The sequence below is a fragment of the Folsomia candida genome, unplaced genomic scaffold (genome assembly GCF_002217175.1).
Source record: "Folsomia candida strain VU population unplaced genomic scaffold, ASM221717v1 Fcan01_Sc019, whole genome shotgun sequence".
Lineage (NCBI taxonomy): Eukaryota > Metazoa > Arthropoda > Collembola > Entomobryomorpha > Isotomidae > Folsomia > Folsomia candida.
The window spans coordinates 1,289,462-1,302,193 of NW_019091211.1; the positions used below are offsets into that span (position 1 = coordinate 1,289,462).

A 12,732-nucleotide genomic window follows, 5' to 3' on the forward strand; every position below is an offset into this window, starting at 1 on the left:
ATATAAGCTGTCTTATCATTTATAACCATGTACATATGTACGCTACGCCTAAAATCCAGACAAATCTAGGCTGGGTTGGATTCTAAAAGGTACATAACTGAAATGGTAGACAGAAAAATCCTCAAGGGTCAGGTTCGTATTTGCATTGTTAACAACGAAAACAGAGATGACTTTTATCGTAAACATGTGAGGTACATGTACAGTTGTCTGTCTAGTTTAAATATCAATGCACAATAACAATAATAATATTTATCTCTATTATTCCCTCAGTGATTAAACTTTGATGACCGCTTTATTATGAGCATGAAACAGTGTGGTACATATTGTCTCTTCGATGAGAAATCCAATTGATACATACAATGAACTAATGCATTCATGTATATATTTATATAGAATATTTTCATGTTATCAATATCAGTCTAGATATGCTTGCTTAAAATAATTAGTACTACAACTAATAATTAGTACAAAAAATAGATGTTTAGCAAAGTACAGTTCATACTTGGTTTCAATCATTATTTAGTAAATATTGCTATGCAAATAAATATTTACAATAAATTTTCATACGTTGCGATTTTTATCGTGTAAGATTTCCTCATTAACTTTATTTGTTCAACTAAATACGTATATACTCCTGAAATTTGTACAATTTTAAGCCGCCCATCAACATTTACAACAAGAGTAATAAGTCCACCATACAAGCTAAGCAGTTAGTTTTGTTGGATTATCAGAGGTGTCAATTCGTCCATAAAATTATCCCAAAATCGAACCTTAATTGGGGCATACGACATTACCAACTTTCTCTCCATCTTACCCTTCACTTTGCCCTTCAAGCCCTTAAGGTAGACCAAACTCTTCCTGTAAATCTTACCCGCTCCACTGCAATACATGACATTCAGAATGAACGTATTCACCCCATTCAACACAAAAAACATCATCTGTATCATCGACATCAAATCGTGATACTTGATAAAAGCCACGGTTGAAACCACCTGCATAGTGTGACCAAATAATAAATAGGAGGGAAGCACATTTCCGCTTACAGCTGCGTTCAGGATCGTTTCCGAAACTTGCAATTTCCGATATCCCGTCGAAAAGTGGGAGGAGTTGAAAATATTATAAGATTTCTCCCACAAGTGAAGGATCCCCGCTACCATGACATGCACAATGTAGTGGGGCCCGTTAATAAGATGCCGGTACACTTGTACAACTTCGCATGAAATCAGGAGCAATCTGCTTATCAAAATGATAAGTTGACCCTATGGTTTTGGAACACTCGGTCCCTTGGAGGATAAAGGATCCAAGAAATGGTGGTTGGCATGGGAAAACGAGTAGGATTATGGTTATTGCGAATGGGAAGATGACGTGGCATGTGACCTCAACCAGGGAATACGTCCAGTGTACAATGATTGCCAACAACTCTTCATTGCGCGTTGCTGAAAAATAAAATTCAAAATCGACCATCATTTTATATTTAAGTTTAATGGAAAATACTGAGCGCACTCACGACGACGTCTTATTGCACTCAATTGACAAACTTGCGAAGCTCTAAAAAATGTCATTAGGTGATGTGCAAAACATGACTTCAGAAAATCAGAAATCTCGTAAATCAACTTCTCAAGAGACTTATTTTGATCTCATTTTAAAACATTTCTGTCATTTTTTTGATGGTGATAGTGAGGATGAGCAATAATTTTGCGAAATAAGAACCCATTTGCTAGATAAACATCCGAAAAAAATCCCATGGTTTTCCAGCAAAATTTTTGAGAAATTTCGCAAATTTCCCACAACTTCCATAGTTATTTTTCTATGCTTATTAACTATTTTACCGGTTGATTTCTTTCCATCTGTAGCAACGATCAAGTTCATCAGTTGTATCCGAGAAGAATCAGCGCCCCATTCCATGCCAGTGACAGTGGCTCCGCTGTAGATCAATGTTACCGTTGCGGCGAATATCTTTTCAACGATTTGCGCTTCTGAGAAATAAATCCCACACATTTGAAGGATAATATAAAATACACTTAACAAGAGAAGGGTTCTGATCCACTCTTGGGCATACTTGGAACAAGGGAATACCCGACGCTGGTCAGAATCCCAAACGTAGTACAAGCAGCGAGTTTTCTTGCCGACGAGTAAGTCGCGTTTCAAGTGTAGGAGAAGAACGTCGGACAGCATTTCGTTGCCCGGTTAAAGACCAATTGACCGAAATTGTGGGTCCAACATAAGCTTAACCTTATATTTACGAAACCATTCTTAAGTTGGTTTAGAAGTACATACCCGTACATACAATGGGTAACATATAATTATGGCTTACTTAAACGTGCAGTAGTTCATGCATTGAACAAAGATACTATGTTGGATAATGCGAAATATATAGTTAAAATTCGCCACGAGCATCAAACATTATTGTAAATTCATAACATCATTATTTATTTACTTAGAAAGCAAGTGATTAACGTTTTAGAAATTTCAATCTGATGTTGATCCTATCCAAGATTGTAAGGTGTATGTACATAGTTTACCTCTACATTTATTGAGGTTGGCTTCATAGAAATTTACATGAATCGAAGCAAAAGGTGGTATTAAATAACTCATCTACAGAGAGTTTGCAATTTTGCAATACTTTAGAGTATGATCTAAATCTTAAGACCATTAAGATATTTTGAAGTAGCTCAGTTCGTAATTATTCAAATCGAATAAATAGTACCATAAGGAGGAATGAGTGATACATGAAATTCTAAGGTGGTCTAATATTTTTTACTAATCTACGTTTCATGCATTCCTCCATATTTTATGTAAGTATTAATTTTTTTCCTAATATGTATGCATCTAATTGTATAGTTTTACAATAAAATAGCAAAAGCTTGGCTGTATCCGCTATATCAGATTATCTATGACACGATTGTAATATTTTTGATACAATGTATTTGTAGAATCTACATTGTATATATCGGCAATTTGTGATTTGAAGCTGGTATGAACTCAAAAATTAGTGTACTATGCACATATGCATACATATTTACATACATATACTTGTGCAATGAATATAAATTGTCTCTAAATTTGTAACTTCAAGCCCAATTCCTTTTTGACAAAAAAACCCATAGTTTGGTAATGTCAGTCACACCTTCGCCATTCGTATACTTGTGTTTATAACATTTTAAGATATAAAAAAGCAAAGTGTTTAAGCTCATAATATGAACACGAAATATAAATGTATTTTGCTCCTTACTTCCATCATTTCCATTTCAATTTTATCCATCCCATTTTTCATATTTGAAATGAATCAAAATTTGAATATTACATTTCGATGTGAAATGAATAAATTGGTGGCAAATAATAGTATTCAGCTCTCCAATAATGAAACAGTGAATGGAGACTACTTAATTGACGCGGCCATTAATTGGACATCGTATTTCGATGATCCGATAAATTTGGACTTACTATTGCAAGAAAGCAGAGTTGATTTCAGCGTTCTTGTCCCCTATTTAGTGGAAAAGATTGGAGATCCAATCGCCATCTCGATTTCATACGTTTGCATTCAACATAAAATTGAGGAGATACGATTTCTCAGGGCAATACAGGAGAAATTTCCACATTTTAAGAAACTTGTGAACAATCTGGTTCCGGATGACGTAATGGTATGATTTTTTTTTTTACAAAATTACATATTTTACTCGATTGCTTAAGTAACATTTTAATTTTTGTACGAAACTGCAGATTTCGATAAATCGTCTTATCCTCGTATTTCAACTGACACTTGGGAACAATGTAATTAATTTAGTTTCTGTATCAATTATTACGTTAACTTTTATATTTCTCTGGGAAACGCATAGTTTCCACGGACATATTCAATTCGTGTACGTCATACTGGAGCTAATACTTCGGATTGGAAAAGTTATCGAGTACTATAATATTGTGGAGAACAATGGAGAAATTGATCTATTTTATGGAGAAACTTATTTAATGATCTGCCCAATTACAAGTACGAATACATGCAAAAATATAGAAATTGGAGGTATGTATGTATATTTGAATGCATTATTTAATCAATATATTTTCTCCTTGTTTCAGAAATTTTGGAGGATTTCATGATTTTCGCGAGATTATTTTGTTTGACGATTATCGTATTTATTTGATTTATGGAAAACTTTTGGGTATTAGTAGATTAATGATTGCTCATAAGTCGATTATTTTATTCAGAATTATGTTGCACGTTTTTATTTGCAACTTAGGAGGAGAGTACGCCAACCTGATAATGACAGATCTTGATGTCCTTTGGATATATGGTAGTACCCCCTCTGAAAGCAAAAAGTGTGAAGCGGTTTGATGCCATGGCCCAATTTACGCCCGTCACACCCCTTTGAAGGCGCGCCCGATGCCAAACTAGCTGCACTAAAAAATTCGCCAAAAATCCAATTTTGTTCGGATTTTCATAATAGTTACATATTTATGATCCCACATAGTTGCTTTATCATATCAGATATCAATCTGAATTTTTTTGGAATTTTGAATTTTTTCAAGCCATGCCCTTTTCAGGAAATATTCGAAAATATTGAAAATTTCTGAAAAGTTAATTTTGCAACTGAATATGATAAAGGGACTATCTGGGATCACAAATATATAATTATTATGAAAATCCGAACAAAATTGGATTTTTGGCGAATTTTTTAGTGCAGCTAGTTTGGCATCGGGCGCGCCTTCGAAGGGGTGTGACAGGCGTAAATTGGGCCATGGCATCAAACCGCTTCACACTTTTTGCTTTCAGAGGGGGTACTACCATATATCCAAAGGACATCAAGATCTGTCATTATCAGGTTGGCGTACTCTCCTCCTTAGCCGACCTCTGACTTTAGTCTCATCTAAACCGAAAGATGTCATAATTTTAAGATATTTTGCATTTGGATCAATTTCCCCTGCAGTTTTGGCCAGTGTGCATCTCATCCTTAAAATGGTTTTAGAATAAGTTATCATCTAAATGAAATTTTGCATTATTTTCTAATAAATTCTAAAACACAGTTACATATGCATTTTGTTAAAATTTAGAAATCAACCCTGTAAATCGTTACGAATTAATCGTCACTGGATCTCGGAAGGCTATGATTCCATCGTGTCAGGAATATTGTTCGCTGTGAATATCGTTTTTGTCGTGATGTGTCATCACGAAACAAGAAAAACACGAAAAGAGGTTGAATTTTTACATAAATCTGAAACTCTAGTTAAAGCGGATAGAACTACCCGGTTTGTTTATAAATTCTAAAATACGCAAATTCCTTGTTTCCTGGTGGATGAAATTTGCTAAATTTAATTGCTCAAATAGATTACGACTCTACGTGAAACTACTACTGCTACTCTTCATCTTTAATTATTGCATGGTGATGATTAATGATGCCCTAACGTGGGTGGATATAACGCCGTATACGGATCCAACCTATGTTTCATTCGTACTAAGAAATCTGACCTGCATGCATGGCACATTATTATTATTTGTACTCATGGGGCAGAAATCAACCCTGATAGGATTGCGAAAAGTGGTGGAGAAAATTAACGAGAGAATCAAATGCGAAATTGGTAAGGCTAATTTTTTGCGAATATGTACATAGATATTTTTGTGAAAATGAAATGATTCGACGGAATCAATGCAAATATTTTAGCGAATGAATGTAATAAATGTTTGCACAGGTTCTCGAGATGCAGGCCCAATGCAGGGAACAGCATTACTCCTGTCAAAAGTTCGCTGTTTTACTATGAAATTAAAGAAAAAGATTGTGACTATGTTACTTAAATTGTCGGAATTCTGTCAATTTGTGGAGTGTAAGATGACATTTTGTAAAAAAGAGATTCAAGAGTAAAAAAAAATAAAGAGGTATAAATTTTTATGTACAATCAATACAATCAATTTATTAAATCACATAAGGCATTTGGCCCTCACCATGTTACAAATAGGTGAACTTTAGTTACAAATTTTTATGTAGTACTTCGAAAGTATTATGTATGTATATGTATTTATTTATATTTGTGCAAAAATTTTATTCGCTCAAGTTGAAGCTACTACATATACTTCTTGATATTCCTTTAATACTTTATTTTGCCTTAATGCACTTAACTTGTTCTACTTGCTTTTATATATGTAGATATGTTGTAATATGCATGTCCTGTTATAAAGGTGTATAATAATGCATAGCCTTCGACTCGCAAAAAAATAAGCAGACAAAGCTGTACAAAAGTTCAATTATATTTTCTACGTTCCAGGATCATCATGTGGATTCAACGACAAATTGCTTAAAGATATCCATTTTTGGATACAGTGCGCAACAATTACATTCCTTCAAAAATAACTTCAAAATAAAATAAATAAATTACTTGAAAAATGTCACCCATACGATCCGATAATTCTAACTTAAATTACATTACTCTCTATAAATTTTATTAATCCTTCATTACTTGTTCTAATTTTTTATTAAATTTTGTAGTTTTAATCTGGAGATATGTATGCATGTGTCGCATACATTTATGTAAATAAGTATATTGATATATGTACGCTTACATATGTATTTAAATATGCATTCACTTTTAATGAAGCACTATTCTTAAAACAAAAGGAGCAAGTTTGCCGTTTGAACAGAACAAAACTCCTGAATTACCAAAGGCGTCAACTGATCCATGAAGTTACCACCAAATCTGACCTTCAGAGGTGCATACGACTTTAGCAATTTCATCTCCGCTTTACCCTTCACCTTTCCCTTCATACCCATCAAATATTTACAACTCTTTCCGTACACCATCCCTGCTCCGGTGCAGTACATCACATTCAAAATTGTTGGATCCAGTGCTAACAGGAGAAAAAAGACTAGCTGGGACCCCTTCATGACATCGTGATACTTGATGTAAGCGAACATCGACACAATTTGCATGCCTGGACCTAACACCAAAACGGCTGGAAATATCCTCCGTCGAACCGAGGCGTTGAGAATAGTTTCCAAAACTTGCAGTTTCCGGTATCCTTCCAGAACTGAGTAGTACAGAAATTTTGAAGTTGCCTGCCAAAAGTGGAGAACCCCAGCTAGGAGGACGTACATTGTGTAATGCATACCAGCCAACACGTGACGATACAGCTTCATTAATTCGAACATAATTAGCATGATTCTCTTCATGACCATGATGCACGAGCCAGATTGGAATAAGGTTTTCGAACATTGGTCTCCGTGGAGGAGGAAGGATCCCAGAAATGGTGGCTGGCATGGAAACATGATAAGAAGAAGGGCCAATGCCGATGGAAATATGACATATGCAGTTAGATTCAAAAGGCCGTATACCGAGTGGATGATTTTGGCGAGTCGTTTGTCCTCCCCAGGGTGACCGGCTAGCAAAAGTTACAGTAATTAATTACAGTAGTTAATTACTAATTAATAATTAGTTGGTTAAAAGGGCGATCAGATTTATTAGATGGACAAGTGAAGACACTTCTTATTACCCAGATTCAAGAATAGGGTACTAAGTTTTGAACCTTATCTCACCTCAATAATTAATCGATTTACTTACCTTCCTCCTCATATTTAGTAGATGCATATACGAGATTCATCAATTGCAGATTGGAAGTATCCGTATTCCACTCCATCCCCACGACAAGACATGCAACGTACAACCATGTTAATGCTGCCATGAATATTTTTTCAGATAATTGCGCTGTGGAGGTGTATATCCCTGTAATTTGCAGGAAAACGTATCCCCAGCCAAGAATACTAAACGTCCGTGACCATCCCCGATCAAATTTTGAAGCCGGGGTGACACGGCCTTTGAAGGGGTCCCACGCGTAGTACAGGCAACGATTCAACTTCGCGACGAGAAAGTGGCGTTTTACGTGCTGTAAGACAATTTCAGACATTTCGTCCTCTTATTGCCATCCAATTGAGGAATGTGAAAAGGTATTAGAATACATTTATGCAGCATAACTGACATTTACATTTAAGTCCTTATGCAAATAAAATTGGCGTCGGGATAATCTATTAATATATATAAATAGTTACATACGTACGATCCAGTATCTACATATTTAATTTTAGTGGGTAAGATCTTGCTAGAACACAAATGTTTGTTAATGTAGTCTGGTCAGGAGCTGTCAGGCCTTCAAGATATCCATAAATTATAATTAATTCAAAAATATTGATGCGTATGACTTTCCTAACCAGAACCATTAAACCGAGCTTAAATTACGAATTTTAGTTTAACAAATTTAGCCTTTCATTAGAAACATATGCAAATATTGATCAATACAATACAAAAGCTACTTGTTACCTGATAAGTTTATTTATTGATATTTAGGAATCCTTGTGCCATTCAACAGAATATGTGCATACGTATCTGTAAAATGTAACATACAGGTACATATTTATGTAGAGCAAAATAAATTGACAATCTGACGTTTATTTAGTTTAACCAGAAATTCAAGCTATTTAATTACATATATGAAACAACATGTATGAAACAACTGTGAAATTTTGAACGAAACCCTAAGCATTTTAAAACATTATATGCATGCATAGCATAGTATATCTTATTCCATGATATTTACTATACATTACCTGGGGCTATCCCTGTTAGAAATATGTATAATTTTAAAGATTGGTGTTTAATATGTTTTTGATGAAAACTTGTCGAAAGCTCAATTAATGATAGATAGTACAATTCATTGAAAAATAAAATATGTAGATAGCGAAATACCTAGATAAATTTTTGATAGAATGGCTTTTGGTGAAAGTTCATGGTTTTTTATGGATACATGTATTTACATATCTCACTTCTAACGTGAGACGAATTTTTCTCTCGGCACGAACTCGATGTCATCTGTTTTTCAATTCTTTCAGCAACTCCAAATTTGCTGAAATTTTGTTAAAATTTGATTACCTGTAATATTTTCGACATAATTTTGTGCGTACACGTTTGAAGTAGGTTAAATGGTAAAATTAATTTATGCATTGTTTTTGTATTTGCATTTAAAACACTACCTATTATGTGCAATGTTTTGATTTTTTCATAAAAAAATTGAAAATTAATCAGTCTATATCTTTTTGTAGTAAAATATTTAATGTACTTATTTCACTGTATTTAGATCTGACATGACGAGCAATCGGTGCCTTCTCTGTTTACAAGTTGTCGACACTGGTGAAGAAAGTGATGACGACAAATGTAAAGCGAAAATAAAAGTCGCGACCATGTGTCAATTATTAGCGCCTTCTCGCCCCAAAGACAATCCAACGTCTTATCATGACCAATTTGATGAGGACGAAATTTGTTACTTCTGTCCGGATTGTCATCCAGTTGTCGCTCAAATTGAAGAAATTCGCCACCAAATTTCACTCCTTGAAGGTCAAGTCGAACAGAAAATTGTGCAAATTAAGGAAGCAATTTCGAATTATCCCCTGAATGGAGGGGACCGATTAATGGAGATTAGGAACCTTATACTACGCAGGACAGGTGCAGGTGGGTCATTTGCAATTAATGTGGAAATGTGTAGATTCGTAAAATTTAATTTACGTTTACCAAATTAGCAGAGATTTTCGTCAATGTTAACCAGGATGACGATAATTTCGTACAGAACGAGTTTCGGGTCAAAGTAGAACATGAAATCGACCATGGCGACGACCACCAATTCTTTGACGACTGTAGTTCTTACGGCGAGACCACGTTTATTAATTACGAACCAGATCCCAAAAAGGAGGGCAGCAATGATCCACTTGGCGATCTGGAGGATGAAGATTCTGAATTCTGTATCACACCATTCGCTCAAAAAATGCCAAAGGGTCGCAAGAAAACATCATCATCCCGGTAATTCAAATAAGCATGTATTCGCGTTAATAAATCATCCCCACGATGAGGTCGTAATGCACAAACTACGGACATGTCACTGCGGAATGACGATTTGTTATACTAACCTACTTTATTTTATTTGTAGAGCTGTACGTGGAAAAATGAAGCGGTCCATTTCACGGGAACTGAAGAGAAAACGAATTAAACGCGAGCCTCGACCCGTCCTCGAACCGACACGGTCATCCTCTCGCGTCAGAAAGACCGTACTTCCTCCTCCAGTGGAAGTCAAGAAAATTCTCAAAGTCTCCCTGGAAAGGATCCTGCCAGTCAAAAAACCTCAAAAAGTTCGCCCTTACAAATGCACTTCTTGCACCAAATCTTTCCTCACTTCTGACACCCTTACTTACCATATTGGACGGATTCATTCTGGGATTCCTTGTCCCACTTGTGATGCCAAGTTCTCCTCAATAAAGGAAAAAGACGCCCACATGACACGAGTCCACAACATTGCGCCTTATGCGTGTTCTCTGTGCGGTAATAAGTTCTACAAAGCTAGTCGTCTTCAAGTACACTTGTTCACGCGACACGAAGATGGAGAGAAGAAATTTTCTTGTGCCAAGTGCGACAGGAGTTTCGCCCTAGAACAAAACTTTGAGAGACATGTGAAATTTCATGAATTGGATGGAATCAAACCGATCGTTTGTGACGTATGCGACTGCAGATTTAAGGACGAGGAAACGCGTGACACGCACAAGGCCACGCATATACCAAAATACCAATGTGATCATTGTGGGAAGCGATGCCAATCTAAGCAAATGTTGGCAAGGTCGTTATTACTTATATTTAATTTCGGCGTACATACGACAGTCTTTTTTTAGAAATTTACGAAGCTAAAAAAATTGGACTGAGGGGATTCGTAAAATATGATTTTGCAAAAAAGCTATAACACCAGCTATATTTTTTTATGTGTAATTTCTAGCACTTTAGATGAAGAGCATGAGTTTACAAATTAGAAATAGCACAGTAGCTGGGTAAATTTGCGAAAAAACAATTCCAGTTTTCCAGCAAAGGTTTTGCGAAATCCTCAAGTTGTGTTTTTATGGTCAATTTATTTAGTTACATGTGACGGTTGTCGTGAGTATGCCCATTGTTGGATTATATTAATTAAAGCGACATTACCGATTTTCTATTATCGTTTCCAGACACGTGCGCTCCCACACCCGCGAAATGGCAGAGAAATGTTCCATCTGCGATGCCCCCTTCCGTGACAAACCAACTGTCCAGCGCCACATTGCCCGCGACCACTCCAACACTCCCCCATCACACATTTGCCACATTTGCGGAAAAGCATTCTATCTCCCATACGACCTCACGAATCATCTATACCGGCACGACGGAAAATGGAAGGTTACTTGCGAAACTTGCGGGGAAACTCTTCCGAACAAAACTGCCTTCCAGGCACATCTGGTAAAGATGCACGGGGCAGACCCGTTAGTTTGCGAGGAGTGGTAAATTTTCAATCTATTTCTATTAGTTGAATATTAGCAACTTAAACTAATTTCTAAATCTAGCGGAGCAACGTTTGCGACACCTCTACGATTAAAGAAACACAAGAAGAGCCATCTAGAGACTAGGCCAAGGCCATATGAATGTGATGTAAGTAAAAAAAAAAACAAATAGCCTCGATTGCAGCTTGACGGATTATACGTCTAGATTGGATATTAAATTGCACACTGTATAGTTTCTCACATTTTATGTTACTGAACTAACCTATTTAATCTTTCGCCAGATTTGCAACCGACGGTACTTAACAAATAAATCCTTAAAAGAACATCGGACGTCTCACTTCGATGAACGTCACTTCCCCTGCCCCCACTGCGAGAAGTCGTTCAAAACATGGAGTCAACGGAGTAAGCATGTGAAGCGAATCCACACCGACTTTGTGAGACCTACACCCCACAAATGTCCCCACTGTGATAAAGCCTACCCACGCAAGTCTTATCTGGAGGGTCACATTCGTTCCGCCCACACGGGTGAGAGGCCCTTCATCTGCGACGAATGTGGAACTGGCTTCGTGCTCCAGACCATGTTAAATCAGCACTTGAAAGTGTCGCATGGCGTGGGTGTGACGGCGGAGAAGAAAGAAAGACTGCCCAGGTCCAAGAGGGACGTCGATGTTTTAAAATCCGCTGGACAGGATTCAGACTGAAGATTTTACACATAATTGATATTATTTATTAAAAGTTTAATTTGTTGTGAGAATAGTGGTCAGATTTGTAGGTACGGAGTTTTGATACTTTTTGCATCGCGTGCAGATGTAAATTTGTAAACTTATGGAAATATACTTATTTTTCAAATTTTTCTGCAATATGTATATTCCCCATATATGCAAATTTTGAATAAATTGAGTTAAAATTGTTTTATCTACTTACATTTTTAGTTATACAAATATCACATAATTCCAAATTAATATGTAAGTGTACATAATTGTTTATTTTTACTGCTGTGCATAATTCCTGCAAAATTAGCCAGTCTTTTGATTCTGTAATATGTAAAAATTGAAGTAATGCCAATTACTATTTATATTACTGGTTGAATTTGTTAACGTGAAACTTTATTTTGTGTTAACAAATTCAGTAATTTAATTTCCTCTGAAATACATAATTAGTGCATTCATAGAAGATCATGATCATGTGTATGCATATATTTACTCATGAATACATATGGATAATATGGATATATATACATATTTATATGTTTAGCTTATTCACATTGGATGGTAAGACGATTCAATTAACAATGAGGGTATTCATTATTTCTTCGTATCCGTAGTATCGTAAAATAGTTTACGAAGAAAAAACAAGGGGTCAGGTTTAGTAAAAATCGTAAGCGTAGTAACGTGATTTTCGATGAGAAAATCTTACG

General features: G+C 35.8%; 2 protein-coding genes and 1 long non-coding RNA gene across 6 annotated transcripts; all 3 read left to right on the plus strand.

The window, feature by feature from the left end:
• Positions 1–3,317: 3,317 nt before the first annotated feature.
• Positions 3,318–4,251, plus strand: LOC118438286. The gene is made up of 3 exons (XM_035858230.1): positions 3,318–3,641; positions 3,721–3,985; positions 4,075–4,251. The coding sequence occupies exons 1-3, from the start codon at positions 3,318–3,320 to the stop codon at positions 4,137–4,139; spliced, it is 654 nt and encodes a 217-aa protein (XP_035714123.1). The 3' UTR covers positions 4,140–4,251.
• Positions 4,252–4,809: 558 nt separating this feature from the next.
• On the plus strand, positions 4,810–5,841 carry LOC118438265. 2 transcript variants are annotated; one of them, XR_004836682.1, is made up of 4 exons: positions 4,810–4,954; positions 5,047–5,241; positions 5,321–5,571; positions 5,683–5,841. It is a non-coding gene; the product is annotated as an uncharacterized LOC118438265 (long non-coding RNA). The 2 variants fall into 2 exon arrangements; XR_004836681.1 differs by having other exon boundaries at positions 4,810–5,241.
• Positions 5,842–8,804: 2,963 nt separating this feature from the next.
• On the plus strand, positions 8,805–12,277 carry LOC110857580 (zinc finger protein 345). 3 transcript variants are annotated; one of them, XM_022106170.2, is made up of 7 exons: positions 8,805–8,957; positions 9,110–9,480; positions 9,549–9,825; positions 9,953–10,633; positions 11,010–11,315; positions 11,379–11,463; positions 11,597–12,277. In XM_022106170.2, the coding sequence occupies exons 2-7, from the start codon at positions 9,117–9,119 to the stop codon at positions 12,014–12,016; spliced, it is 2,133 nt and encodes a 710-aa protein (XP_021961862.1). In that variant the 5' UTR covers positions 8,805–8,957; positions 9,110–9,116; the 3' UTR covers positions 12,017–12,277. The 3 variants fall into 3 exon arrangements, with proteins under 3 accessions (XP_021961862.1, XP_021961864.1, XP_021961863.1); XM_022106172.2 differs by having other exon boundaries at positions 9,552–9,825; XM_022106171.2 differs by having other exon boundaries at positions 8,816–8,945.
• The last annotated feature ends 455 nt before the right edge of the window (positions 12,278–12,732 follow it).

Coding starts and splice junctions, on each gene's coding strand:
- LOC110857580 (XM_022106170.2), top strand. CDS start 9,117: ATGACGAGCAATCGGTGCCTTCTCTGTTTACAAGTTGTCGACACTGGT. Junction 9,481..9,548: donor ACTACGCAGGACAGGTGCAG/GTGGGTCATTTG, acceptor TTACCAAATTAG/CAGAGATTTTCGTCAATGTT. Junction 10,634..11,009: donor TCTAAGCAAATGTTGGCAAG/GTCGTTATTACT, acceptor TATCGTTTCCAG/ACACGTGCGCTCCCACACCC.
- LOC118438286 (XM_035858230.1), top strand. CDS start 3,318: ATGAATAAATTGGTGGCAAATAATAGTATTCAGCTCTCCAATAATGAA. Junction 3,642..3,720: donor TGGTTCCGGATGACGTAATG/GTATGATTTTTT, acceptor ACGAAACTGCAG/ATTTCGATAAATCGTCTTAT. Junction 3,986..4,074: donor AATGATCTGCCCAATTACAA/GTACGAATACAT, acceptor TCCTTGTTTCAG/AAATTTTGGAGGATTTCATG.